This window comes from Microcaecilia unicolor, chromosome 9 (assembly GCF_901765095.1).
Source record: "Microcaecilia unicolor chromosome 9, aMicUni1.1, whole genome shotgun sequence".
In the NCBI taxonomy this organism is placed as follows: Eukaryota; Metazoa; Chordata; class Amphibia; order Gymnophiona; family Siphonopidae; genus Microcaecilia; species Microcaecilia unicolor.
Genome location: NC_044039.1, coordinates 204,205,589 through 204,232,511, shown reverse-complemented (window position 1 = coordinate 204,232,511; position 26,923 = coordinate 204,205,589). Strand labels below are relative to the sequence as shown.

Genomic DNA, 26,923 nt, shown 5'->3' with positions numbered 1-26,923 from the left:
CCTATGAAAGCATATAAGTGCATATGTTGTGTGTGTGTGTGGGGGGGGGGGGGTGTTATTCTTTCTAACCCAGCATATTTATAGGCATGGATTAGTGGGACAAAGTCAACATAGATTTAGCCAAGGGAAATCTTGCCTCACCAATCTGCCACATTTTTTGAAGGGGACAAATAAACATGTGGATAAAGGTGACCTGGTTGATATTGTGTATCTGGATTTTCAGAAAGCATTTGACAAAGCACCTCATGAAACAGTCCTGAAGAAATAAAATATTAATGGGATAGGAGGCAGTGTCATTCTATAGATTAAGAACTGGATAAAACAAAGAGTAGGGTTCAATGGTCATTATTCTCAATGGAGAAGGGTAAATAATGAGGTCCCCCAGGGCTCTGAGCTAGGACTGCTTTTTAATATATTTATAAATGACGTAGAAATAAGAATAAAGAGTGAGGTGATCAAACATCCAACCAGTAATACCTCCAAGCTCACAATCATGCAGTTACAGCAGATAATGATGCTAGAGGGTTCATCTACGATTAGACATCTCCGATTGGATACTTTTAATAACCTTCATGACCAATATATGAATAGTGAAGTCTTTCTTGCCACAATCATGGAACTAACCTTGTCTAAGCCTTTAAGACTTAAAAGGTTTTTAACTAATGATATATTTAAGTATTTTACTTCCTGATTATGTAAGGCTGACCACCTAGACCTTTAAGGCCTGAAATGTTTTAACTATTGACATATTCAAATATTTCTTTTTTGATTGTACTAATAAGGTTCTCTGGACAACTGATGGTTAAATGTCGAATTACAGTTCATTGTACTCCGCTTAGAACTTCACAGTCAAGTGGATTATAAATGTCAAATTAAATTAAATTTTGCTGATGACACAAAGGGTCCTGTTTACTAAGTTGCGCTAGCGTTTTCTAAATGCTAGAGACACCCATAGGAATATATGGGTGTCTTTAGCATGTAGCGTATGCTAATGTTTAGCATTCACTAAAAACGCTAGCGTGCCCTTAGCACTGCTTAGTAAACAGGGCCCAAAGTTATTCATAGTTGGATTGTGAAAAATTGCAAGAGGACCTTATGAGACTGGGAGATTGGGCATCCAAATGGCAGGTGAAATTCAGTGTGGGCAAGTGCAAAGTGATATACATAGGGAAGAGCAACCCAAACTATAGCTACATAATACAAGGTTTCGTGTTATGGAGTCACCACCCAGGAAAAAAGGATCTAGGTGTCATCCTGTGAAATCCTCTGCTCATTGTGCAGCAGGGGCCAAGAAAGCAGATAAAATGCTAATAATTATTAGGAAAGAAATGGAGAATAAAGTAGAGAATATCATACTAGCTTTGTATTGCACTGTGGTGCAACCACACCTCAAATATTGCATGCAGTTCTGGTCACCACATCTCAAAAAAGACATAGTGGAATTAAAAAGGGTACAGAGAAGGGAGACCAAGATGATAAAGGGGATAGGTTGACTCTCCTTTGAGGAAAGGCTACAGAGGCTATGGCTCTTCAGCTTGGAGAAGAGAGGCTGAGAGTAGATATGATAGAGGTCTTAGAATCATGAATGGTGTGGAACAATGTTTTAGAACAAATCAGAGTAACTAGTTCTCACTCACCGTGTAATTAAGCTCTGGAATTTATTGCCAGAGAATGTGGTAAAAGTGGCTAGCATAAAACAGTGTTTAAGAAAAGATTTGGACAAGTTCCCAAAGGAAAAGTCTATTATTTGTTAGTAAGGTAGACTTCGGATAATCCACTACTTATTCCTGGGATAAGTAGCATTAACTCTGTTTTACTCTTTTGCAATTGGCAAGTATTTGTGACCTGGATTGGCCACTGTTGGAAACAGGATATTGGATTTGATGGACCTTTGGTCTGTCTCAAGATACGATGCTAATATACATATAGCAGTGGATGGAAAGAATTAATTTTTTAAAAAGAGTCAACAATGTCAGTGTGAGAGTAAAATAACTAAAAATTTAAGGGAATGGGATTAAACTTGGCATGTGGGGAAAACCAATAAAAAGATACAGCAAGTTCAAGAATGGGCTTAATCTAACTGGGGGGGGGGGGGGTTCCAGATAAAAAAAGCCCCCTCAAAAATTGCGCAGTACATTTCTGTGGGAGGAGTTATACCATCTGTAGCATATTAACTTGCATAAAACGAACATAGCAGTTAGGGAATTCCTCTTTTCAAAACTGTTTTTTCCTATTCTCTACTCTCCTATTCCCCCAAACTTTCCCCACTGGCTAAAACTACCCCCGGAACTGCCCTGCCCCGCCCCCATTCTCCAGAATTACCCCAATAATTGGCCCACCAAACTGCCCCTGCAACTCAAAAGCTACCTCCTGGAACTACACCACCCCCAAAATTCCCCCCACAACTGTCCTACTGCCTCACAAACTGCCTTACCCCAAATGTCTAATCCCTTGCAACTGCCCCAACCCTAAAAGCTATCCCCCACAATTGCCCCACTACCTGGCAAATTGTCCCCACTGTATTTACTGCCCCACCCCTAAAAGTACCCCTATAATTGCCATACCACCCTGCTTATTGCCTCCATCTCCAAAAAATTACTTCTGCCCCGCAGCTGCCCCATCACCCTGCAAACTGCCCTAATCTAAAACTCCCTGCAACTGCCCCACCACCCTGCATATAGCCTCCACTCCAAAGATTCTCCTCAAAACTGTCCTACTACCCTGCAGTTTGACCTACAAAACTAACTGACCCACTCACCTCCCCTCACATAGCTCACTCATACATGCACAAGGGTTGGAAATAAATCCATATGTACGATCTCTTTGCTTTCCCCACTTGAAAGCCACATATGTACACATGCGCCTCTATAAAATTGCATCCTGAAAAGCTCTCACTCAAAGTTACATTTACTGTACCTGCTGTAAGGCACATATGTTTGCTTGGATAACCATGCAATTTATAACATTCATGTGTATCTCAAAACTCTTCTCAACTTCCAGCCCCAGGAACACTTACCCAGTTTGATCAGTTTCTACAGGGATGGATTCCATGAGAGCAGAGACCAGATCTGTCTTGGAAAAATGAAACTAGCACAGGGGTATCACTCATTTCAGTATCTACCCGTATTGAAAATGACATCCTTGACGCTTGCTGAGCAGAGGGAAGGGATAATCTGATGTTTGTTTATTAATTTTGACATCCCAGATTTAGGGGCTCTTTTACTAAGCCGCTCTTTTCTGTGCGTTGACCCTATTTCCAGCATGGCCATAAAATAGGCATTTTTTTTCTGTTTGTTGAGTTTCTAGCCATGCATTAAGGTTACAACAAAAAAATCCACATGAGTACTTATCAACAGATTCTTTCGGAAGATGGGCGTCCTTCTCAGAGGGTCACCCAAATCGGTATAATCAAAAGCCGATTTTGGGCGTTCCCAACTGCTTTGTGTCGCGGGGACAACCAAAGTTCCCGGGGGCATGTCGGAGGTGTAGCAAATGCGGGACTTGGGCGTGCCTAACACATGGGCGTCCTCGACCCATAATGGAAAAAAAGGCGTCCCTGACGAACACTTGGACGACTTTACCTGGTCTTTTTTTTCTTAAGACCAAGCCACAAAAAGGTGCCCGAAGTGACCAGATGACCACCGGAGGGAATCGGGGATCACCTCCCCTTACTCCCCCAGTGGTCACTAACCCCATCCTACCCTCAAAACAAATTTTGAAAAATAATTTTTCCCAGCCTCAAATGTGATACCCAGCTCCATGACAGCAGTATGCAGGTCCCTGGAGCAGCTTTAGTGGGTGCAGTGCACTTCAGGCAAGCAGACCCAGGCCCATCCCCCCTCTACCTGTTACACTTGTGGTGGTAAATGTGAGCCCTTCAAAACCCACCAGAAACCAACTGTACCCACATCTAGGTGCCCCCCTTCACCCATAAGGGCTATGGTAGTGTTGTACAGTTGTGGGGAGTAGGTTTTGGGGGGGCTCAGCACACAAGGTAAGGGAGCTTATATACCTGGGAGCTTTTTCTGAAGTCCACTGCAGTGCCCCCTAGGGTGCCTGGTTGATGTCCTGGCATGTCAGGGGGACCAGTGGACTATGAATGCTGGCTCCTCCCACGACCAAAGGGCTTGCATTTGGTTGTTTCTGAGATGGGCGTCCTTAGTTTCCATTATTGCCAAAAATCAGAAACGACCATCTCTAGGGACGACCGAAATTTCAAGATTTGGGCGTCCCCGACCATATTATCAAAACGAAAGATGGACGCCCATCTTGTTTCGATAATACAGGTTTCCCCACCCCTTTGCCGGGACGTCCTGTGAGGACGTCCTCAGGAAAACTTGGGCGCCCCTTTCGATTATGGCTCTCCACGGGAACCAAGATTGATTTTCATGTCTCACAATATCCCCCTATTTAGTACAGTCCCCTGTTCCTGCCTGGGATGACTTCTTCCATATATAGTACTTGGAGGCAACTAGGATTGATTAGATGAGGGCAGTTTTATGAAGATGACAAATTGGTACCCATCAAAACTTTAGGTCAGGATTATGGTCTCCCCAGGCTCTTGATTTTAATTGTTTATTTATTTTATAATACAACTCAAACAGAGGTGATATAGCAATTTGTAATAATATCTTCCACCGAAATCTCTAATCCCAGGCTCTTGTTTATGCTTACTTGCAACTGGCACACATATTGAGGACAACAGCTGGAAGGAACGATTGACTGGGGAAGCTTCATTCTTGGAAGACATTTGTGAGGATTTTTTGTTCACGAAACATCTGATGGGCACGCTTTACAGTTATCTCAGAGACCTCCTCCTTGTTGACAAAGGCCATCGAATAAGATGGGAGCGTGAGCTGGGTATTCTATATACCCCTGCTGAGTGAGACTTTATGGACCAAGCTTTGGCTAAAGTGACAATTGCTTCTAACATCAGGAAAAACTATGAAAATTGCTAGTGCTTGACCCTGGATCGCCTTAGTCGCTGGTACCCTCAATTTAACTCATCCTGTAGGAGGTAGTGTGGGTCCAGGGGTACCTTCAGACATGTATGGTGGGCGTGCCTGAAGGCAAAGGCATTCTGGAAGAGTATCTGGTTTCAGATTTTCTGGTTGACTGGCTTACAGGTTCCATGGGATCCTGGGACATTTCTGCTTAGGGAAATCCCAGGATTTCATAAGCCGCAGGTTGCATTGATTAGACATCTGTTAAATGCAGCAAAATTAACCTTGGCCACTGTGTGGAGGGACCCGGGAGTTTCATCCTTGATTAAGTAGCGTGTTCGGTTGCAATATGCCTACAAGATGAAGACGCTAAAGCAATACTATGTAACAGTACAAGATCTTGGGAAAAGGTTGCTTCAAAATGTGAGTTTCCTTGGGTGAGTTGGGCTCTTCTCTTGGACCATTGTGGTGTTCTTGACTGTGATTATTATGTTCCTTCATGATTGTTAGTGACTTCTTATCTTGCCCCTTTCCTATTCCCCTGTTTTTGCTCCCCTTTTTGGTTTTATTGAGAAAAAAAGAAACATTTTGGACGTTCTTTAAAGTGTTAATGGTTTGGTGGTCTATTTGCAGTTTTCTATATCCTTTTAATGACAGATTGTTGATCTTTTTGCTTTTGTAATTAAAGAAAAACCTCTTCATAAAAAAAAAAACCCTATAATTTTGGAAGCAGAAATTTTTAAACAAGAAACAAAACAAAAAGACAGCTTATAAAAATAAATTAAATAACTGCATAGGACAACCAGTTACCTTGCTGAGGAGTTTAACAGCAAATAGGCTGAAATAGTAACCAGCCATCTTAATTAGGGATAAAGAACCAGTATTTTAATCCCTTTTTAAGCCTTGCACAAGATGATTTATTTTGGAGATTGGAGCAAACTCTTTACTGTTAAGTAAAAGAAATGTGCCATATATTCTTTAAACATGTAGAAGCACATTTTAGATAGCCTGTCCCTAAAAATACACATGGAAATGACTGTGTTAGATTTTGTCAATAATAAGCTGAACTTACTTAAACACTTAATAAATATAGAGTGTGGTATCAATTCTTTTTTTTGTCTTATTTTCAATTCAAAGTGGAGAAAAAGACCTCAGCAGTCTCCCATCAGTGCTGATAATTTGGTGCTAATTGACACTAATCGGCGCTAATTTAGATTTGTGCTCACATTTTGCCATGCACTATTCTATAACAATGTGCACCCAAATCCCATTACTTGCAACCCAAAAAGGGGTATGGTCATATGTAAAGGGGTCCACTTCCCACTCTGGGTTGGGGCCGGCAGCCCTGTTAGGCTCACAGGTTTCCAGCAAAGAACCAGACTGCCATATGGACTTAAGACCAAAGTGCTTTATTCTCAATTCAGTTCCACTCTCAAAATTGAAATGCAGTTCACAAACAGGGTTCAGGCCAGGTTCCAAACTCCAGCCAACATTCAGTTCCTTAACAGTTAAGGCCCACTTCCTTTGCACTACCTCCCCTCTCCCTCAGAAGGGCTCCGTCAATGTTCTATGCATCCCAATAATTCAACACTTTCACAAACAGTCTCTTCAAAGGAAACCACTACTTAATGCTCCTGTCCTCTTTACGGTACCCAGGAGGACCCTGTAGCAATCAGGGCTGGCAGCTTTCCTCCTACCTCACAGCACCACACCCCTGTGGCCTCTCACACTGCCTTCATGTGCTGGACAGGGCTACATTTACATTCTCACACTCCATGGCAGCTTACTCTTCCCCACCCCCAGGGAAGCTCCAGTGGCAGGCCCTTTCTGTCCTCCACCTACTCCATGGCAGCTTCTCTCTCAATCAGTTTCCTCTCCCTCCTGGTGGCTGGGAGCCACCCAGAAATCTCTCCCCCTCTCACAGCTGGAGGGAATTATATACTGGCAATGCAGCTAAGGGACTGAGCTTCACCTCCCCTTCTCCCTCTAGTGGGGAAGGGAGTAACTGGCTCCCCTAGCACTGAGCCACTGCTCCCCCTGCTGGGGTTGGAAATCCGTTCCACCCTTTTGGGGCTACCCTCCTCTCTCCTGCTTGCAAGGGTTTCTGGGAACCATAGTTCAGGGATTAGCTGCTTCTCTGTGGGGCCCCGAGTGCTAGCTTTGTCACAGATAAGAGATCCATATGTGGGTCAGGGGCATTCCTAATATTTGCACGCAGTATTATATAATGTTGAGGATGTGCGCCTAAATAGGGCAAATCCAAGAAGACAGGAGGAGCCTCCACGGAAAGTCAAAGCAAAATAGCAAAAGTAGAGGCTGACAAATGCGCAAACCAATAGGGAGATAATATCAAAAACCAGTTTATTCAGAATATTCATATCAATATCAAGGACCCGACACGGTCTGTGTTTCGGCGCCAAAGCGCCTGCCTCAGGGGTCACAATCAACTTTCTCTGAGAAGAAGCTGATAGGCTTGAATAATTCCTTTATGTATGCAAGTTAATCCATAGAGAGAACAAAAGAACAGCCAACCGATCAGCAAACACCATGTGACAAGGGCACCAACAATTACACCTGGTTTCAGCAAGCATAACTCCTTGTGCCTAAATTTTGGAGCTGAAATTAGCATTCATTACGATTTTATAATGGGCGCCCGTCATTGAGTGCTCATTATAGAATAGCACTGAGCACCAATTGTTTCGGTGCCCAATTTTGGATACCATTTACCGAATCTAGCCCTATGTACCTAACTTAGCCAGGGAAACTTTGGCAATCTAAAGTTTAGCTGAGAAATAGTTCTGGCCAGCTATTGCATCTGTTTGGTCAAATCCATTGTGTTTTAAATCTTCTGTGTCTTACTGTTGTTAGTAATATGTAATTTATCTTTAAAATCAAGCATGGTACTAGAAGATCAGAGAGTGGCCAATGTAATACCAATCTTTAAAAAAGGTTCCACAGGTGATCCGGGAAATTATAGACCAGTGAGCCTGACGTTGGTTCTGGGCAAAGTGATAGAGACTATTATAAAGAACAAAACAAAAGCATGGATTAATGAGACGAAGCCAACATGGATTTGGTGATGGGAAATCTTGCCTCACCAATCTACTACATTTCTTTGAAGGGGTGAACAAATATGTGGATAAAGGTGAACCGATTGATATTGTGTATCTGGATTTTCAAAAGGCATTTGCAAAGTACCTCATGAAAGACTCCAGAGGAAATTGGAGAGTCATAGGGTAGGAGGTAGTATACTATTGTGGATTAAAAGCTGGTTAAAAGATAGAAAACAGAGAGTAGGGTAAATGGTCAGTAATCTCAATGGAGAAGGGTAGTTAGTCGGGTTCCCCAGGGGTCTGTGCTGGGACTGTTGCTTTTTAACATATTTATAAATGATCTAGAAATGGGAGTAACTAGTGAGGTAATTAAATTTGCTGACGACACAAAGTTCTTTTAAAGTTGTTAAATCGCAGGAGGATTGTGAAAAATTACTAGAGGACCTTATGAGACTGGGCATCCAAATGGCAGATGACATTTAATGTGAACAAGTTCAAAGTGATGTATGTGGGAAAGAGGAACCAGAACTATAGCTACGTAATGCAAGGTTCCACATTAGGAGTTACCGACCAGGAAAGAGATCTAGCTGTCATCGTTGATGATACGTTGAAACCCTCTGCTCAGTGTGCAGCGATGGCTAAGAAAGCGAACAGAATGTTAGGTATTATTAGGAAAGGAATGGAAAACAAAAATGAGGACGTTATAATGCCTTTGTATCACTTCATGGTGTGACCACACCTCAACTATTGTGTGCAATCCTGGTCACTGCATCTCAAAAAAGATATAGTGGAATTGGAAAAGGTACAGAGAAGGGCAACATAAGTACATAAGTACATAAGTAGTGCCATACTGGGAAAGACCAAAGGTCCATCTAGCCCAGCATCCTGTCACCGACAGTGGCCAATCCAGGTCAAGGGCACCTGGCACGCTCCCCAAACGTAAAAACATTCCAGACAAGTTATACCTAAAAATGCGGAATTTTTCCAAGTCCATTTAATAGCGGTCTATGGACTTGTCCTTTAGGAATCTATCTAACCCCTTTTTAAACTCCGTCAAGCTAACCGCCCGTACCACGTTCTCCGGCAACGAATTCCAGAGTCTAATTACACGTTGGGTGAAGAAAAATTTTCTCCGATTCGTTTTAAATTTACCACACTGTAGCTTCAACTCATGCCCTCTAGTCCTAGTATTTTTGGATAGCGTGAACAGTCGCTTCACATCCACCCGATCCATTCCACTCATTATTTTATACACTTCTATCATATCTCCCCTCAGCCGTCTCTTCTCCAAGCTGAAAAGCCCTAGCCTTCTCAGCCTCTCTTCATAGGAAAGTCGTCCCATCCCCACTATCATTTTCGTCGCCCTTCGCTGTACCTTTTCCAATTCTACTATATCTTTTTTGAGATACGGAGACCAGTACTGAACACAATACTCCAGGTGCGGTCGCACCATGGAGCGATACAACGGCATTATAACATCCGCACACCTGGACTCCATACCCTTCCTAATAACACCCAACATTCTATTCGCTTTCCTAGCCGCAGCAGCACACTGAGCAGAAGGTTTCAGCGTATCATCGACGACGACACCCAGATCCCTTTCTTGATCCGTAACTCCTAACGCGGAACCTTGCAAGACGTAGCTATAATTCGGGTTCCTCTTACCCACATGCATCACTTTGCACTTGTCAACATTGAACTTCATCTGCCACTTGCACGCCCATTCTCCCAGTCTCGCAAGGTCCTCCTGTAATCATTCACATTCCTCCTGCGACTTGACGACCCTGAATAATTTTGTGTCATCGGCGAATTTAATTACCTCACTAGTTATTCCCATCTCTAGGTCATTTATAAATACATTAAAAAGCAACGGACCCAGCACAGACCCCTGCGGGACCCCACTAACTAACGAAAATGGTAAAAAGGATGGGACGACTTCCATATGAGGAAAGGCTAAAGTGCCTAGGGCTCTTCAGCTTGGAGAAGAGACGGCTGAGGGGAGATATGATAGAGGTCTATAAAATAATGAGTGGAATGGAACAGGTAGACATGAATCACTTGTTTACCCTTTCCAAAAATACTAGGACTAGGGGACACGCAATGAAGCTACAAAGTAGTAAATTTAAAACGAATCAGAAAAAATATTTCTTCACTCAAAGTGTAATTAAAATCTGGAATTCATTGCCAGAGAATGTAGTAAAAGCAGTTAGCTTAGCGGAGTTTAAAAAAGGTTGGGATAGCTTCCTAAAAGAAAAGTCCATAAGCCATTATTAAAATGGACTTGGAGAAAGTCCACTGCTTATTTCTTGGATAAACAGCATAAAGTGTATTGTACTGTTTTGGGATCTTGCCAGGTAATTGTGAGCTGGATTGGCCACTGTTGGAAAGAGGATGCTGTGCTTGGTGGACCTTTGGTCTGTCCCAGTATGGCAATACTTATGTACTTATGTACAGTACTTATTAAAGTTAAAAATAAGGCACCAAAAAGTCAGGTCTGAGAAGAGTAGCTTAGTTGCTAGAGAAGTGGGTTGTGAACCAAAAAATCCAGGATTCAATTCCTACTGCTCCCATTGACATTCTTTGGGGCTCATTTTTAAGCACTTAGACTTACAAAGTTCCATAGGTTACTATCCCCACCTTTTACAAAGCCGCGCTAGCGGCTGCAAGTGCGGTAATGCCAACACAAGTGAATGGGCTATGTCAGCATTGCCACGCAGCTTTGTAAAAAGGGGGGTATGTAACTTTGTAAGTCTGAGTGCTTTGAAAAATATGTTTCTTTGTGACCTTGGGCAACTCACTGATTCTGTTTACGTCCACTGGTATACATTTCATACATGATTTAGGAATAGTGGTACTTTTAATTTCTCTGTTTAATTTGAAATTACACAGACATGTAACTAAACTTTTGATATGCTCTGCAGTTTTTGGAGCAGGATTCACCCGAAAGGACAAAAAATCCTCTCAATGAAAGTTAATTTTCTTTGGTCTGAAAATTGCTTCTTCATGAAGGTCCTATGTTTCTTTATGGTGGATTCCTTCTCTGTGTTTTAGGTAGAGACAGTAAAACAGGGTCAGCTTTGACAAAAAACATTCCCACTTCTATCACAGGAAGCACTGCAAACTCACCATCAGGTAAGAAAAATTGTTTTATTTTCTTTTTTATTCAGCAGCTATGCTTTTCTTTTGTATTGTGTAATCGCTGTAAACAAGCAGCATGGCTTTAACCATACTAATGGATGATACCACCCAATGGCAGTGGTGCAGATTGTTTCCTCAAATGCTGTAGAAAAGTCTAGGAAGCTTTTCTTGAGATTTATCAGACATTCTATCACCAGGTAGAGCCCCCTCGGTCCTCTTATGGCCACATACCTCCTTTTATATGTTTCCTTCCGTTGCTGTCACGAAAAAGGTTTGGCTATTATTTCCATCTCCTCACTCATGTTTCTCAGCCCTTTTATTTTTTTACTTTTATTTTGTCATGACAAGTACTAGGCTCTGGGAATTATTTTCTTCTTTTTTCCCATGAGGTCTTTTCAGTGACATTGGTCAACTTCCTTTTTTTGTCAGTGTCTTCCTTTGATCTTGTTGCATCTCTTTTCTTCACAGTGGCAGAGAAGGAAAGCCAGGGACTTCAAGTGGAGTTGGATTGTTAGGGTTCATCATGAATTAATTCAATGCATTAATCCAAATTCAATTATTATAAATCCAAAGATGTCACTTCACATGGAATTCATCAGGGGCTGTGCTAGCCATGATTCCAGTAAATGTTTATTTTCCTACCAACAGACTCACTGACTTAGTATCCACAGGCAAGAAGACAGAGCAGATACCACCATAGAAAATACTGGGTCATTTAGCAACAACATTTTGTCATTCCCATGACACATCTCTGCTACAGACAAACCCAATTGACACTAGAGTCTGGTGAAATCAAGCCACTCAGGAAGTAGAGGAGTGCATCCATTAAAGAGCAGCTCAGAAACTCCCTTTCTTGGTGGCTTTCCCATGTCAGGACATTGGAGTTTCTTTCCAAATCTTCCCAACAAAATTACTGTAAGAACAGATGCCTCCATCCTAGACTAGGGAGCTTGTATACAAGGGTTTTCTCCTAGGACTTTTGATCTATTCAGGAAAAATATAAATTTATGACTCCATGGGCCATGCAGAACCCTATAAAGGCTTTCAATGATCAGTTGGTTAACAGAATTATAATGATACAATCAGGCAACTAGTTATCTTCTACCTAAACAAGCAGGGAGGAATTGACTGGATCATTTTCCCTGTGTCGCAGCCCTGTCAGTGGTCTCTGTATTGGGCTGTGGCTATCAGAACATTTCTTGAGTGGGTAACATCTGGGATAGATCTGTTTGTCACCCTGCTGAACTGGAAGGTATGTACTTCCAGGAGGGGATCATAAGGCAGATTAATGACAGGTGCCTTCTCCCTTCTTTGGGAGACAGATCTCTTAAATGCTTATCCTTCAGGACTTCTTTTGACACAAATCAGAAGATGGACGTCCTCACAGGGTCGTCCAAATCGATATAATCGAAAGCCGATTTTGGATGTCCCCAACTGCTTTCCGTCGCAGGGACAGCCAAAGTTCAAGGGGGTGTATCGGAGGCGTAGCGAAGGCAAGACTTGGGCATACCTAACACTTGGACGTTCTCGACCCATAATTGAAAGAAACAAGGGTGTCCCTGATGAACACATGGACGACTTTACCTGGTCGTGTTTTTCTTATGACCAAGGCACAAAAAGGTGTCTGAAATGACCAGATGACCACTGGAGAAAATCGGGGATGACCTCCCCTTACTCCCCCAGTGGTCACTAACCTCCTCCAACCCTCAAAAAATATCTTTAAAAATATTGATTGCCAGCCTCAGATGTCATACTCAGGTCCATGACAGCAGTATGCAGGTCCCTGGAGCAGTTTTAGTGGCACTTCAGACAGGCGGACCCGGGCCCATCCCCCACCACCTGTTATGTTTGTGGAGGAAATAGCGAGCCCTCCAAAACCCACCACAAACCCACTATACCCACATCTAGGTGCCACCCTTCATCCGTAAGGGCTATGGTAATGGTGTACAGTTGTGGGTAGTGGGTTTTTGGTGGGGGTTGGGGGGCTCAGCACACAAGGTAAGGGAGCTATGTACCTGGGGAGCAATTTCTGAAGTCCACTGCAGTGCCCCCTAGGGTTGCCCGGTTGGTGTCCTGGCATGTCAGGGGGACCAGTGCACTACAAATGCTGGCTCCTCCCACAACCAAAGGGCTTGCATTTGGTCATTTCTGAGATGGGCGTACTTGGTTTCCATTATCGCCGAAAATCAGAAATGACCAAGTCTAGGGACGACTAAATTTAAGGATTTGGACGTCCCTGATGGTATTTTCGAAACGAAAGATGGACGTCCATCTTGTTTCAAAAATACGTGTTTCCCCGCCCCTGGATTGGGACGTTTTGCGAGGACGTCCATATCAAAACATGGACTTCTCTTTCGAAAATGCCCCTCCATGTATCCCAAAGCCTTACACTCATAAAAGTGAACAAACTCTGGAAAATCTGGTTTGCAAGAGAGTCATCACCTTTTACCTGGGGTGGACCAAAACCCATAGAGGGGACAGTCTTCAAACTGTCTGCTTTATTGCAAAGCCTGTGGATACTATATCCACAAACTCTACACCAAATTTAAAAGGAAAAGTATATATTCTTTTACCTTTAAAACTTCTTGTACATCTGCTTTTTGTATGGATAGATATTTCTTGGGAATTGGCACATATAGGCTTGGAAATACAATCTGCAACAATTATTTTCCAGTGCTGCCCAAACAGTTCCCTGGGAATGTGGCTACAGTGCACGTGTTGTAGCTTAAAACGTATATTTTAAGAATTAAGAGAAGGCAATTTTCAGACAGCCAATTGATATAGGTAAAATACTTCTTTATAGAAATGGCTTTGAAAACTGCCCTTAGAAGGTTCGTCCCGCTTCACTTTATTTGACCATACTAGGCATAGCCTTATTACGTGAAAAGTACCATTTCTAATAGAACAGCAGATTTAATTTGATTTTATTATGCATCTGATCTTAGAAATGCCTGTGAACACAGAATGGCAGAGTCCTGGCGTGTCAGTGGCCCACCTAAGATTAGTCTGTATTGGGAAGATTAGCAAATCTGCAGCATTAATTTCTGTCCACATGTTTACTTCTTATTATTGTTTAGATACTGACTCCTGATGCAACAGTAGATTTTGTCAGTCTGTCTTCAGAGGTCTTTTTGAGGATAGAATACAGCCCGATTCCCTGTATGGCCTATTTATACTATTTCAGATTATCCTTTTTATTTGTGTTTGGTTATTTTATTTTAGATAGAAAATGGGGGTTGTCCACAGAAATAAATATTAATTGGCGGTTTGGTGGTTGTTCCACTTGTGTTGGAAGGTATGGCCCATTCTGCTTGACTACAGAGAAAACAAAGTGGTCAGTATGCAAAAACACTTAGGTGATTAACTTCAGAGTTCATTCCACAAATTGTTCTGTTTCAGAATTTTGGCCTGGCAAATATATTGCTTTGGCTGTCATCACAATGCATACAACAATGGTTGGAGGAGTTACAAGATAAAATTGAAGACCAGGAGAACAGACAGCAGAGGTCTAATGTTTGCCGGAGGGTTCAGAGGGCCAAAATGTAGTGGCATACGTTTAAAAGTTACTGCAGACTTGTTTTCTGGACATGACCGCCACTCCATCTCAGATCCATCTGGACACAATGCCACTCCACTGTATGAAATTGAACATATGCACCGCGAACTCCAGCCTAAGCCAGATATCAATATACCTCCGAGAGCCCTGATAGTCAAATTACTATGCTTTCAAAAGACTGAACTGGTTTTGAAAAGAGATCGTTAAGAGTAATCTTGTATGTATAGTAATGTAGAGCTGCGGATCTTCCCTTATATGAGCCTGGCTACAGTGAGGAAAACAAAAGACAGCCACAAAAGTGGAGAAACTGGATCTGCTACGAGGGGATACAGAAATAAAAAAGTAGTGTGATCAACAGGACTCTTCCAAAGAAACTGAGGAGACGAAAAATTTGTCAAAAGTTTTCTTTAATAGTAGATAAGACTCGACACTGCACCGTGTTTTGGTGCACAATGCCTGCCTCAGGAGTCTGTATGCGGTAAATGGCAGTGGGTGGAGCTGAACAAAATCAAGCCTTTAAAAAGACTAATGACTGGTGAATATACAAGATGCGTTGGTAAAAAACACAAACAAAACTGAGAGGAGAGTCCTGTCCACAGGAATATCGCTGTGTCAAGAAAAGAAAGGAGCTATAGCCATATAAAAAAAAAACTACAGGAGAAAGGGCTGCAAGTGGGGATGTGTTTTCCCACTTGCCTGCTTGTGACACTTGGTGGCAAGAGAACTTTCCTAAACAATCTAAAAGAGACTAAGACCTTTCTTAAGGCCCTGACCAGGAACAACCTGGCATCCTCAAACTCCCGTGGTTCAGAGCCCAGATTCCAAAAGGTGAGCTCAGGGAAGTTAAACTTGTTGTCATCAGTGCTTAAAAGTAAAGGCCCAACTGTATTGTCACAACATACAGCACCAGGGCACCAAGTCAACTACGCAACCAGCTAGCCTGCCTGAGGGGCAGAGAGAGCCGCACCGATCTGGTTTGGAAGCCGGAAATAATACTGACTCCAGGAGGAGGAGGGTGGTCAGGCAGCTATTTAAGTGGCTGAGGAAAGGGACGCCTCTGCAGAAGAATAACCCAGCTTGTTGGAATGGAGTAATCTTGGTAGAGGAATACTCGGGTATTTGTGCTCTGGACCATGTGATTGACTGGGTTGCGGTTTGAATGGCTTTGAGTTGGTGCATGGTTCAGCATTTGAGATGGGTATGTTGTTGGTGTAATTGGACTGGGGAATGGGGTCACACTAGTGGTTCTGAACATGTGCGGGTGGGGTGGGAAGGCAGGTCATAGAGGGAATGGGTGGGGATAGGTTGGGGGATCAGTGGGGAGGGATCTGGGAGGGTGTTGGAATATGGGATGTTGTACAAGGAGGATGTTTCTTTCCGAGCACTCTACCAAAACCCTCATCCACACCCTTGTCACCTCTCGTTTAGACTACTGCAATCTGCTTCTTGCTGGCCTCCCACTTAGTCACCTCTCCCCTCTCCAGTCGGTTCAAAACTCTGCTGCCCGTCTCATCTTCCGCCAGGGTCGCTTTACTCATACTACCCCTCTTCTCAAGACCCTTCACTGGCTCCCTATCCGTTTTCGCATCCTGTTCAAACTTCTTCTACTAACCTATAAATGTACTCACTCTGCTGCTCCCCAGTATCTCTCCACACTCGTCCTTCCCTACACCCCTTCCCGTGCACTCCGCTCCATGGATAAAATCCTTCTTATCTGTTCCCTTCTCCACTACTGCCAACTCCAGACTTCGCGCCTTCTGTCTCGCTGCACCCTACGCCTGGAATAAACTTCCTGAGCCCCTACATCTTGCCCCATCCTTGGCCACCTTTAAATCTAGACTGAAAGCCCACCTCTTTAACATTGCTTTTGACTCGTAACCACTTGTAACAACTCGCCTCCACCTACCCTCCTCTCTTCCTTCCCGTTCACATTAATTGATTTGATTTGCTTACTTTATTTATTTTTTGTCTATTAGATTGTAAGCTCTTTGAGCAGGGACTGTCTTTCTTCTATGTTTGTGCAGCGCTGCGTATGCCTTGTAGCGCTATAGAAATGCTAAATAGTAGTAGTAGTAGATGGGATTTTAGGTATTTGATATTTTTATCGCAGTAAGCAATATCAGTTTACTTTGAGGGACATTTTTGGTGTGTTGAATTTAAGCTGTTGGGGTTGTGGGCTATTGGTGGAGAGGTTGTGATGGGGAGGTACATTGCAGAGTTTTTTTAGTGTTTCCTGATGTCAGGGTGTAAGGGCTATCGGATGGCTACCTGGAACGTAGGTGGTATCAATAGTCCTATTTGTGTTTAGGTGACAGGGCGCATAGATGAGCAGGAGTTGACTGACGTATATATATGCTCCAACTGGATATAAAGTACAATTTTTTGACCCAGTATTTGCTTCCATTATGCCTAAGGTGGTAGGAGCCATGATTATTGGTAACATGAATTGCAATTTGGTTCTTCTGGGCAGATCTGAATTGATAGGAGACTTACCACCCAGAAAGGGTAAGGATTTGCTGGACTGTATGAACAATTGGAATTTAGTAGATGTATGGAGAAGTTTCAACCCCAGCTCTAGAGATTATACTTGTTACTCCTCTATATTTCAGTCTTATTCTAGACTGGACTACCTCCTGGGGCTGAATACTCAGCTGGCTGGGTGGGCAGATCTCCGGGTCCACCTTCTTGTAATCTCTGTCCATGCCATGGTCTATGGGGTCTGTATGACCTCCGTAGGTGTGGGAGGGGTGAAACAATGGAGGGCCAATACTGCTTTGTTGCTGCACTCCAATATGCAGCAATGGTTTGCAGACATTGGTTTGACTTTGTTACTTTTAATGACACGTGAGATACTCCACAGGGCTGTTATGTAATTCGAGTAGCGCCTATATGTGTGCATGCTTAAACAGAAGCTGGCGTAGGAGAAGAAGCAAAGGGCACTCCACAGGGGGCAATTACTGAATGATATTGCGGCATTACAGGCTCTTCAAGTTCAGAATTCACAGGTGGCAGTGCAAAAGCAACTATTAGCAAAGAAACGAGAGCTAGATTTATTAGATACCCAAAAGATAAAGTATCAGCTCCTCTGGCAAACTGCTAGCCTGGCAGCTCCGGAAAAAAGGGAGTAATAGGTGAGTGAAGAGCTTAAAGGGAATTAATGGGGAGAATGTCGTTTTCTAGTTTGAGTATTACTGCAGAATTTGGGAAGTTTTATCAATCTTTGTATGCTGCTGAGGGGAGGGAGGTATTTGAGAGGAAGCTATGGATAACTATCTAAGTGCCACGTGGTTTCCCAGGATAATGGAGGTAGAACAGGATTGGATTCATAGGGATATCACAGTCGCTGAGGTGCTGGAAGCTATTAAGTGCATGATGGCTCCTGGAGGAGATGGTTCTCCCATGGAATATTACAGGGGAGCTTTTTACCCGCTGCAGTAAAAAAAGGCCCTCCTAGCACATGGGAAAACGCCCCCCATCTCTATCCCAAGGCCCTTTTTCCCACAGCGTAGTAAAAGGACCCCTTAACTACCTAGGTTAACTGGACAAATCGGAACACGTAAAACTCAGTCCTGTTTTTATCCGGTTTCATTTAGGTGGTTAAGTATTAGGTGTATCATTAGTATGATGCTAACATTGTATGATATCTCTAGTATTTGAATTCCAGTGCTGTTAAATGTGTATATTTTTGATACTGTCTCATGGTAGTTCTATTATTAGGTTTCCAATTTACTGTTTTCAAGTTTACCTCATTTAGGGCCTTGCTGCAGATAACTCGAGCTAAACTTTAGCAAACAGGGTGGTTATTATATTTATTCTTGATTATTTCACTATTATGCTGGTAGCCAAATTGTAAGTTTTATGTTAAACTGTACCTACTGTACACCAGCTTGGGTGAATCTCTTCGTAAAGGTGGTTAATAAATCCCAATAAATAAATAAGGTGCTGGCAGGGTCAGATTGCTTCCCTTCTTTGGAGAATTTTCAATGAAGTGCTGCAGGGAAGGCCTCTACCAGACTCTATGTTCAAAGCTCAAATAGTGGTATTGCCTAAACTGGGGAAGAATCCCACCTCTTCTGCTAGCTACTGCCCGATTGCATTGTTAAATGCTGACATGCAAAACTTTTAGCCTCCTAGATTAGAAATTGTGCTCCTTAAGCTGATACATGTTGACCATGCAGGCTTTGTTAAAGGCCGCCTTCTGGGAGATAATGTATAGAGGGTGATTGATATTGTGGAACACCTTTAGTGCCCCTCTACAGTGGCCATGGGGGTGACATTGGATGTAGAAAAGACTTTTGAAAGGGTTGAGTGGATTTTTTGTTCAAAGTCCTTGAACGGGTGGGACTTGGGGGTACCTTTGGGTATTGGGTTCAGACCCTTATTTAAAACCACCTAGTACCATTGTGAATGGTACGTAATCTGAGCCTTTTTGCTGCACTGGGGATGTTTGGCAGGGCTGTCCTATGTCTCCGCTTTTATTTGCGTTGGCTATAGAGCCTTTGGCAGTGGCCATTCGCAATGAGGATCGTATTTGCCCAGTCCAGGTGGGAAAGGAAGCCCACAAAGTCCTTTTATGTGCAGAAGATCCCTGATTTTTTTAGAAAAGGTGATTTCCAGGTTTTCCAACATCTCGGATTTTAACATTAATGCTGCAAAGACTGAAGCCCTGTTATTCAATACCACAAAAGAGCAGCTCGGAGTTCCATTTCTTAGGCTCAGAGTGAGTGGAGGATCTATATAAAGCTAACTTACCCTTGTTGGACACTGTTCATAAGGACTTAGATACCTGTTTGGCATCAAATCTATGGGTGGTCAGGGGTGGATGGGAAAGGTTCACTTGATGTATGTTTGTTGGGAGTTGTGGCAGCAGCGGGTCGACTCAATGATTTGGACAGATTGATATTGATTCTGTTACTTGCTGCCAAAATGACATTGGAGAGCTTCGCAAGTCCCCTTCTATTGGGATCTGAACTCATCGGAAATATGACAGAATCTGATGTGGTATGAAAGGCAAGTTGCGGGTTCTTATTCCTATTGATCTATAATCTTTGCCTCAGCTTGACCTTTGTTACCTTGATGATAGTGCTTCTGTTCTGAGCTATTAGGGTCGTTGGGGGGGGGGGGGGTCCAGTGTGTATCTGGGGAGTTGGTGGTGGTTGAGTTATTCTCTTTAGCTTAGTTTTTGTCATGTTACCAGCATAGGGCTCGTAGTTGGGTTGTTAGACGGGGAGCACCTTCCTATGTTCTGTGAGCTTTGCTGATAGAGTTGGTTTGTTACATTTTGTCTGGTTGTTATGTATGTTGTGTCTTAATTTTTGTATGCTGGCAACTCTTAAACATAAAGTTTAAAAAAAAGAAAACAGTGGTTTCTTTCTAACGATCCTTTCTTTCAGGGTTTTTTTTCCCTAATAGATGATGCATGAACTCCTACATTAGCCACAGGAAGGCCTATAGATCTTTAGATATTAGCATATGGTTCCTTATGGTTTTGTGTATGATTTTCCAATTTGCTCTTAAAATGATTTGGTGGAGCAACCGCTATAGTTTTCAACTTTACCATTTGTAGATTCTCCGTCAGATAAGGAATGGGTAGGCCCCGGATGTTTAGAAACGGTCATGTAACCCTGTCCAGACAAATTCATATCAACTACTCTTTTTCATAGGCCAAACTCCAAACATTTTAGACTTTTGTATAGAACAGGATGAGCAAACTCAGCCATGCAGGTTTATTTTACAGGGTGATTTACTTGTTAGCCAATCATGTAATCACCTGATTATAATTAACTAATCCTGCAAAAGAAACTAGGTGTTCACTTACTATTTCACTCATTAATTCTGAATTGGTCTTTACTTTGTAAGGGTGTGTAGGCACAAAAATATATTTTGCATCCCTTGTCATTTATATAGGTTATTTTCATTTTTTTATTGTTTTGGGGCAATTTCATTAATAATGTATACTATTGCTTGGTAGCATACCATAACATGCTCTGGGGCTCATTTTCAAAGCACTTAGACTTACAAAGTTCTATAGGTTACTATGGTGCAAATTTTTGAAAGAGAAAAACGTCTAATAAATGTCATAAAGCCAGCATTAGGTGTAGGTTTAAGTCTCCTAAGATGATAATTCTGGAAAATTGTGATAAGACGGATGCAATAGTTTCTTATAATATGGTCTCTACTGTAGACTATGATCCTGGGTGGCAGTATATGAGAAGCAGGCCTGAGTGGTTCCTATGGAATTGTCTGTAAATGTGCATTCCTGAACTCACTATGGAGGCCTGGAAGAAGGTTTTGGTGAATATGGCTAGTTCTCCCTCTCTTTTACCCTTTCTGTGTGCGTGGAGTAAATCATATCCTGGTGGGCATAAGTGTGGTGAGATTGGACTGTCGGCATAAGTGAGCCATGTCTCTGAGATGAACAGGAAACCTATATCTGTCTTTTCCAAGAGGTCTCTTAGTATTAAGACTGTTCCTGACCGAATTGTGGCAGTCCATTTCTAGCAAGCGCTCTAAGGTTGTGTGGTCTGGCTTGAGAGCCTTTTGATGGATGAGTATCCTAAGTGTTCCCATTTATAAGTTGTTGCCGTGGAATATTGCTCGTGGTCATTCATGCTGGCTGGTGGTGGTCTATTATTATCATTCTGTTGTCTCCTCATTCTTGTTTTCCATTGATTATTGAAAACTAGTAAAAAAAAAAGGCCCGTTTCTGAGACCAATGAAACGGGCGCTAGCAAGGTTTTCATCATAGTGTGTATGTTTGAGAGAGTGTGTGTGATAGTGACTGTGTGAGAGAGAGAGAGACAGAGTGAATGTGCGAGTGTGTGTGTGTGACATAGAGTGAGGCTGTCTGTGTGAGAGTGTGCTGGCTGGTTGGGTGGGTGGCTGGCTGGCTGTCTCCCTCCAACGTTCAGGCTGGCCGCCTGTCTGCCTGCGTGCCTGCAGGACGCGAGGGCAGGGCAAACACTCATGGGCAAACTTTGATCTACACTACCACAAATTTAGAATGTTGGGACTTATGGAGGCTTCATTAGAATGTCGGAGGTGTGTTTAATATATAGAGATTACAGGGATTTGAGTATGGTTAGTTGTCTTTTGTTGGTTTCTATGACATATGTCGAAGGAAGCTAAGTAAAGGAATAGAAACCATCTCTCTGTGAAGAGGTGCTAGGGAAAATCAGTTAATGGGGAACAAAGCTTGAAGGTTTGACTAGGCCACCTAATCCTCTTGCACTTACTGTGTTGTGGACTCATTTTAATCTTGAGGGGCCTGAATCTTCTCCAATTAAAAGAGTAATTCAGAGTAGATTCTCTAGGTTCCTTCTCTTCTCTTTGGACAGTGAGGTCCTTTTAATAAGCTACGGTAAGCACTAATGCACGCTTACCGCAGGTTAAAATGCACTACTGCAGGACGTGCTTAGGTGTCCCACTCAGGCATCCTGTGGTAGTTTTTGCATATGCACACGCAATATCCACACGCTAAGAGTTTTTATTTTTTGTGCTGGGGCGGGTCTCAGGACAAAGAATAGCTGTGTTCTGCACTAATTGCATGTTAACTGATTAGTGTGTGGTTAGCACGTGAGCCTTTACCGCCTACAAAATAGGCGTCAGTAAGTACTCATGCACTAATGGGAAAATTAGTGCATTGCCATTATTGTAGAAATAGAAAAGTGGTGTTAGTGTGTGGGAAAGACCTGAGCTGGGGATAGTGCAGGCCACTTTTTCACACTGTTTAGTAAAAAGGCCCCTTTATGTCATGTTGAACTAGCATTGACTAGATGTGAGCAAAATCCTTTCCTTAACTCCTCCCAGGATAAAGTTAATGTTGCCATGATAGCCTATTTTAAAGGTAATAAATAGAAATGAAGCAAAACACAAGAAAGGAAAATAAAATCTACCTTTTTTTTTTTTTACTAAATATGTTTTTGACCAACTTTCAAAGGCAGAACCTTCTCCAGGTCAAGTATATGCAAATGATGACAAAATATCAGAATATATATCAGAAACATGAAAAGCACCTCGAATATTGTGTTCAATTCTGGTTGCTGCATCTCAAAAAAGATATAGTGGAATTAGAAAAGGTGCAGAGAAGGGCGACGAAAATGATAAAGGGGATGGGACGACTTCCCTATGAGGAACGGCTAAAGCGGCTAGGGCTCTTCAGCTTGGAGAAAAGGCGGCTGAGGGGAGATATGATAGAGGTCTATAAAATAATGAGTGGAGTGGAACGGGTAGATGTGAAGCGTCTGTTCACGCTTTCCAAAAATACTAGGACTAGGGGGCATGCAATGAAGCTACAATGTAGTAAATTTAAAACGAATCAGAGAAACATTGTCTTCACTCAACGTGTAATTAAACTCTGGAATTCGTTGCCAGAGAATGTGGTAAAGGCGGTTAGCTTAGCGGAGTTTTAAAAAGGTTTGGACGGCTTTCTAAAGGAAAAGTCCATAGACCGTTATTAAATGGACTTGGAGAAAATCCACTATTTCTGGGATAAGCAGTATAAAATGTTTTCTACATTTTTGCGATCTTGCCGGGTATTTGTAACCTGGATTGGCCACTGTTCGAAACAGGATGCTGGGCTCGATGGGCCTTTGGTCTTTCCCAGTATGGCAATATTTATGTATTTATTTCAATAATAGTCTTGAAGGAAAGGAGTAATCAGATGGTAATCAGAAGGTAACAAAGCAGTATAATTTATAGTTTATAATGTGATAAGAAACTGAAATCCTTGTTAAGTTCTTTCAAATGGGTGTCCAAATATTTCATCATCCTAACTTCAAAGGCCTTACATTCCTGGGTTGTTTTAAAACATAAAACCATAAAATTATGTATTTTGATACCCATCTGACAGGAATTAACAGGGATCTGGGTTTCCTATCACATTATAAACCATACAATTATACTCTTCCCAACCTGGATTGGGCCTAAAGGTTTGCCTACCCTTAAACTAGAATGGGAGAAATGTTCCTTTTGATGTGATAGCATGACCCTGAACCCATTTATAAATTTGCTCTGAAAATGTACGCTTTTGATAACAACCCTTGAGCCCAAACATTGTTAACTTCAGATCTTGATGATAAATTCCCATCCAGAGTTGCTGCTTAAAGTAGTGTTAGACTTCTGCACAGAATAACTATTCCTTTATTTCAAGGTACATTTTTATTCTTTTTTGCCCTCGACAAACAATTTTTAGCTAGTCTTTAGTATGACTCCTTTATAGATGCTATCTTTTGGAGAAAGGGTAATTACTTGCCTCTAATTACTGTTCTTTGAGGTAGAGTTCTAGTACAGTCACACAACCCACCCACCTCTCCATTTAAGAGTTTTCTTTTGTTGCTTCATTTAAACACTATTAAAAGGAACTGAAATTGATTCTTGCCAAGGATTCTAAACCCACTGAGTGGTGTGTGCACTTGAAGAAAGTTCTAGAATGTATAAGGTTATCCATCTTTGCATTTGTCAGGTCAGTTGATCTAACAGTGCATACTATCTTAAGAAAACAGCATCGCCAGATAAGTAATTACAATTCTGTAAAATCTTTTCCCAGTAATAAAAGAACAGGGTATACCAGGTCCACATGTCTGAAGGCAAGCATTTCATCAAAGCCAGACACACACACACATACACACACGCTACTTGAATGCTGCCTGTTTATTCCTTTTGATCTCTTTCAAAATGTTTACTTCCCACTCGTGCCAGTGGAAAAACTCTTTTGTCCCTTTCTTTCTGTTTCAATATTTTGGCCTCAGTCTTTTAAATACACAGTTGCCCACTTGAGCACTGATATTTCATGTAGTCTAGGGATATGCACAGCCAAAAATAAAGTTTGGTTATTCTTCATTTTAAATGAAATTGTAGCTATTTTCAAATATTTATTTCATGTTTTCACACAGCCCTGGTTTTGTGTACATTGTATTTGCCCAAAAACCTTTTAGCACCCACAAGTCAATCGTATATAGATATTAATTTATAGTTATATGTGCATGCAAGCAATCCGGGCACACTTATGAACCAAATGTCACAGACTGGTATCTAAAGTTATTTTAGGGCAGCTTCTATAAAGCGTGCCAAAATGCTATAAGGGGTTGCCCAGATTCCATTATAGAATACTAGCATAAATTAACATACATGGCAGCATTTAGTCAGCTCACTTATGCCATGGCTATAGCAGGTATAAATGCATGCACCTAGATGTGGCACTTTAGTGTGTAAATAATAGGTGCATAATTGTGGCAGATCCCCCATGCCCCACCCATGTGAATGCCCTTTGCATTTGTGCCCTATACAAATTACACACTAAGATTATAGAGTACTGCTTAGCACCAAACTAGAGCTTTCGTGCAAATCTATAACATGCACGTTAGTGCTAAGCATTCTATAATCTGGGTATGCAAACGGCACTTACATTTAGGCACTCACGTTTTACTATGAGGGGGTTTCCTATCACTACTGCTGCACCACTGTGTTAGTCTTAGACCTAACCTCTGCTTCTTTGATGACCAAGAGTGTGAGAGAAGTATTCACAGTTTCTGAGAGGGTGTCCTAACCATCACTCATGAGCAACATTTACTTGGTGATTTGAGCACATTTGTCAGATTCTCAGCTAAGAGTTTTGCTTTAGTAAGTTTGCTAGCAAGGATTATAGAAAAGGAATAAAAACAGAGGATGTAGTCACTGCCATACAGAGGAGCTTGGCTTAATTCCAAGGTCAGCTGTCTATTCCTCATGCCAGCTATGGCTAGGGATACTGCAGAGACAACATTTGCAACGTTTGGATAATAAGATTCCAAGCCAGTAGCATAGCCAGAACTGAATTCTTGTGGGGGGGCATTAGTTAATATGGGTGAGCACTCAGCTTCCATTGACTGCCTTGCTTTAGCTGATGCGGGGCAGCTCTGGATTTCTTCAGCTGATGGGGCATGAGGATCCCCACCAGCTACATGATTGGTGCACCTGATAGGTGGGCCCAAGGCAAAAGTGGATAAATTCAGGCTCACCCATGGCTTCACCCCTGGTCTAAAACTGTTCTATAACACCAGAACTTAGTAGTGAGACATGTTGCCCACAATTGCAGGGATTTGGAGAAAGCCCATGCTAAGGACTTGAACTTCAGTGGTAGTCTAACTGAGCTAAGTAATGCGGGAGGAGGGTATAAAATAAGAAAACAAATCCATTGATAGTTGCACTTAAAGGCTCATGACACCATAGCCCAGTGAAACCTGATTCTAGTTGAACCGGAAGCCCAGAAAGAAAACAGGTTGACTTGGGGAGTCTCAGTGCTTGACAGATTGCATCACTGTTGTCATTTTGCTGTATTACTTTGGAAGAAAGGCAGGAAAGAGGAGATATGATAGAGATGTTTAGATACCTCCATGACATAAATTCACAGGAGGCAAGCCTCTTTCAGTTGAAAGGAAGTTCTGGAATAAGGGGACATAGAATAAAGGTGAAAGAGGACAGACTCAGGAGTAACCTGAGGAAATTCTTTTCTTCCTCCTAGGTAGTGGAGACGAAGACTGAATCTGAATTCAAGAAAGCTTGAGACAAGTACATAGGATCTCAAAGGGATAGTAGATGACATGGATGGGCAGACTGGATAGGCCATATGGTCTTTATCCGCCTTCATCTGTGTATTACAGCTCTTAGTTGGATACAGAATTTTTACTGTTGTACCATAGGGTAGAAAAGTGAAGATATATGTTGTCTATTAAAGTTATAGAGGGAATTTGAATAGATCAGAATGTATAATATAACTGGTTGTCTATTTATTACAGAAATCCAGGGCATAATCACATTGTTGCACCCAATCATTACAGCAGGCTGATGTTTCTAATGGTTTGCTGCTGTAAAAATGAGATAGTTTGAAGTATACCCATATTCCTAGTAAGTATATAAATCACTGATAAAGAGATTTGAATTTATTCTCTTGTATTTTTGTTAATTTGGTCCAGGTAAAGAAGTCAAGAAGACCAAGCTGGTTCGAAGTCGATCTTTTAGTCATCATGCAATTAATTCCAAGCATGGCACCTTAGAGAAATATCCCAAGTATGATTTCTTAAATTTCTTAATTCTGTGTTCAAAAGATCACTAGCTTACTCTTCTTTATAAATGCTGGAAAAGTACATTTTCTGCTTATGTTAATAAATAATCATTTTAATTTCTAAAGTAGTTTGCATTCTCATAGTACCTTACAAAGCCATAGAGACTTTATGATCCAGTATCAATATTTGGCC

At 42.0% G+C, this 26,923-nt stretch overlaps 1 protein-coding gene across 2 annotated transcripts in view; it reads left to right on the top strand.

Moving 5' to 3' along the window:
- PPP4R4 (protein phosphatase 4 regulatory subunit 4) overlaps window positions 1-26,923 on the top strand; it is a gene marked incomplete in the record, with an annotated part of 442,181 nt that overhangs the window by 386,111 nt on the left and 29,147 nt on the right. For both annotated transcript variants that reach the window (XM_030214960.1, XM_030214959.1), the window contains 2 exon segments: window positions 11,048-11,128; window positions 26,642-26,735. In XM_030214960.1, the coding sequence (XP_030070820.1) occupies window positions 11,048-11,128; window positions 26,642-26,735 (175 nt within the window).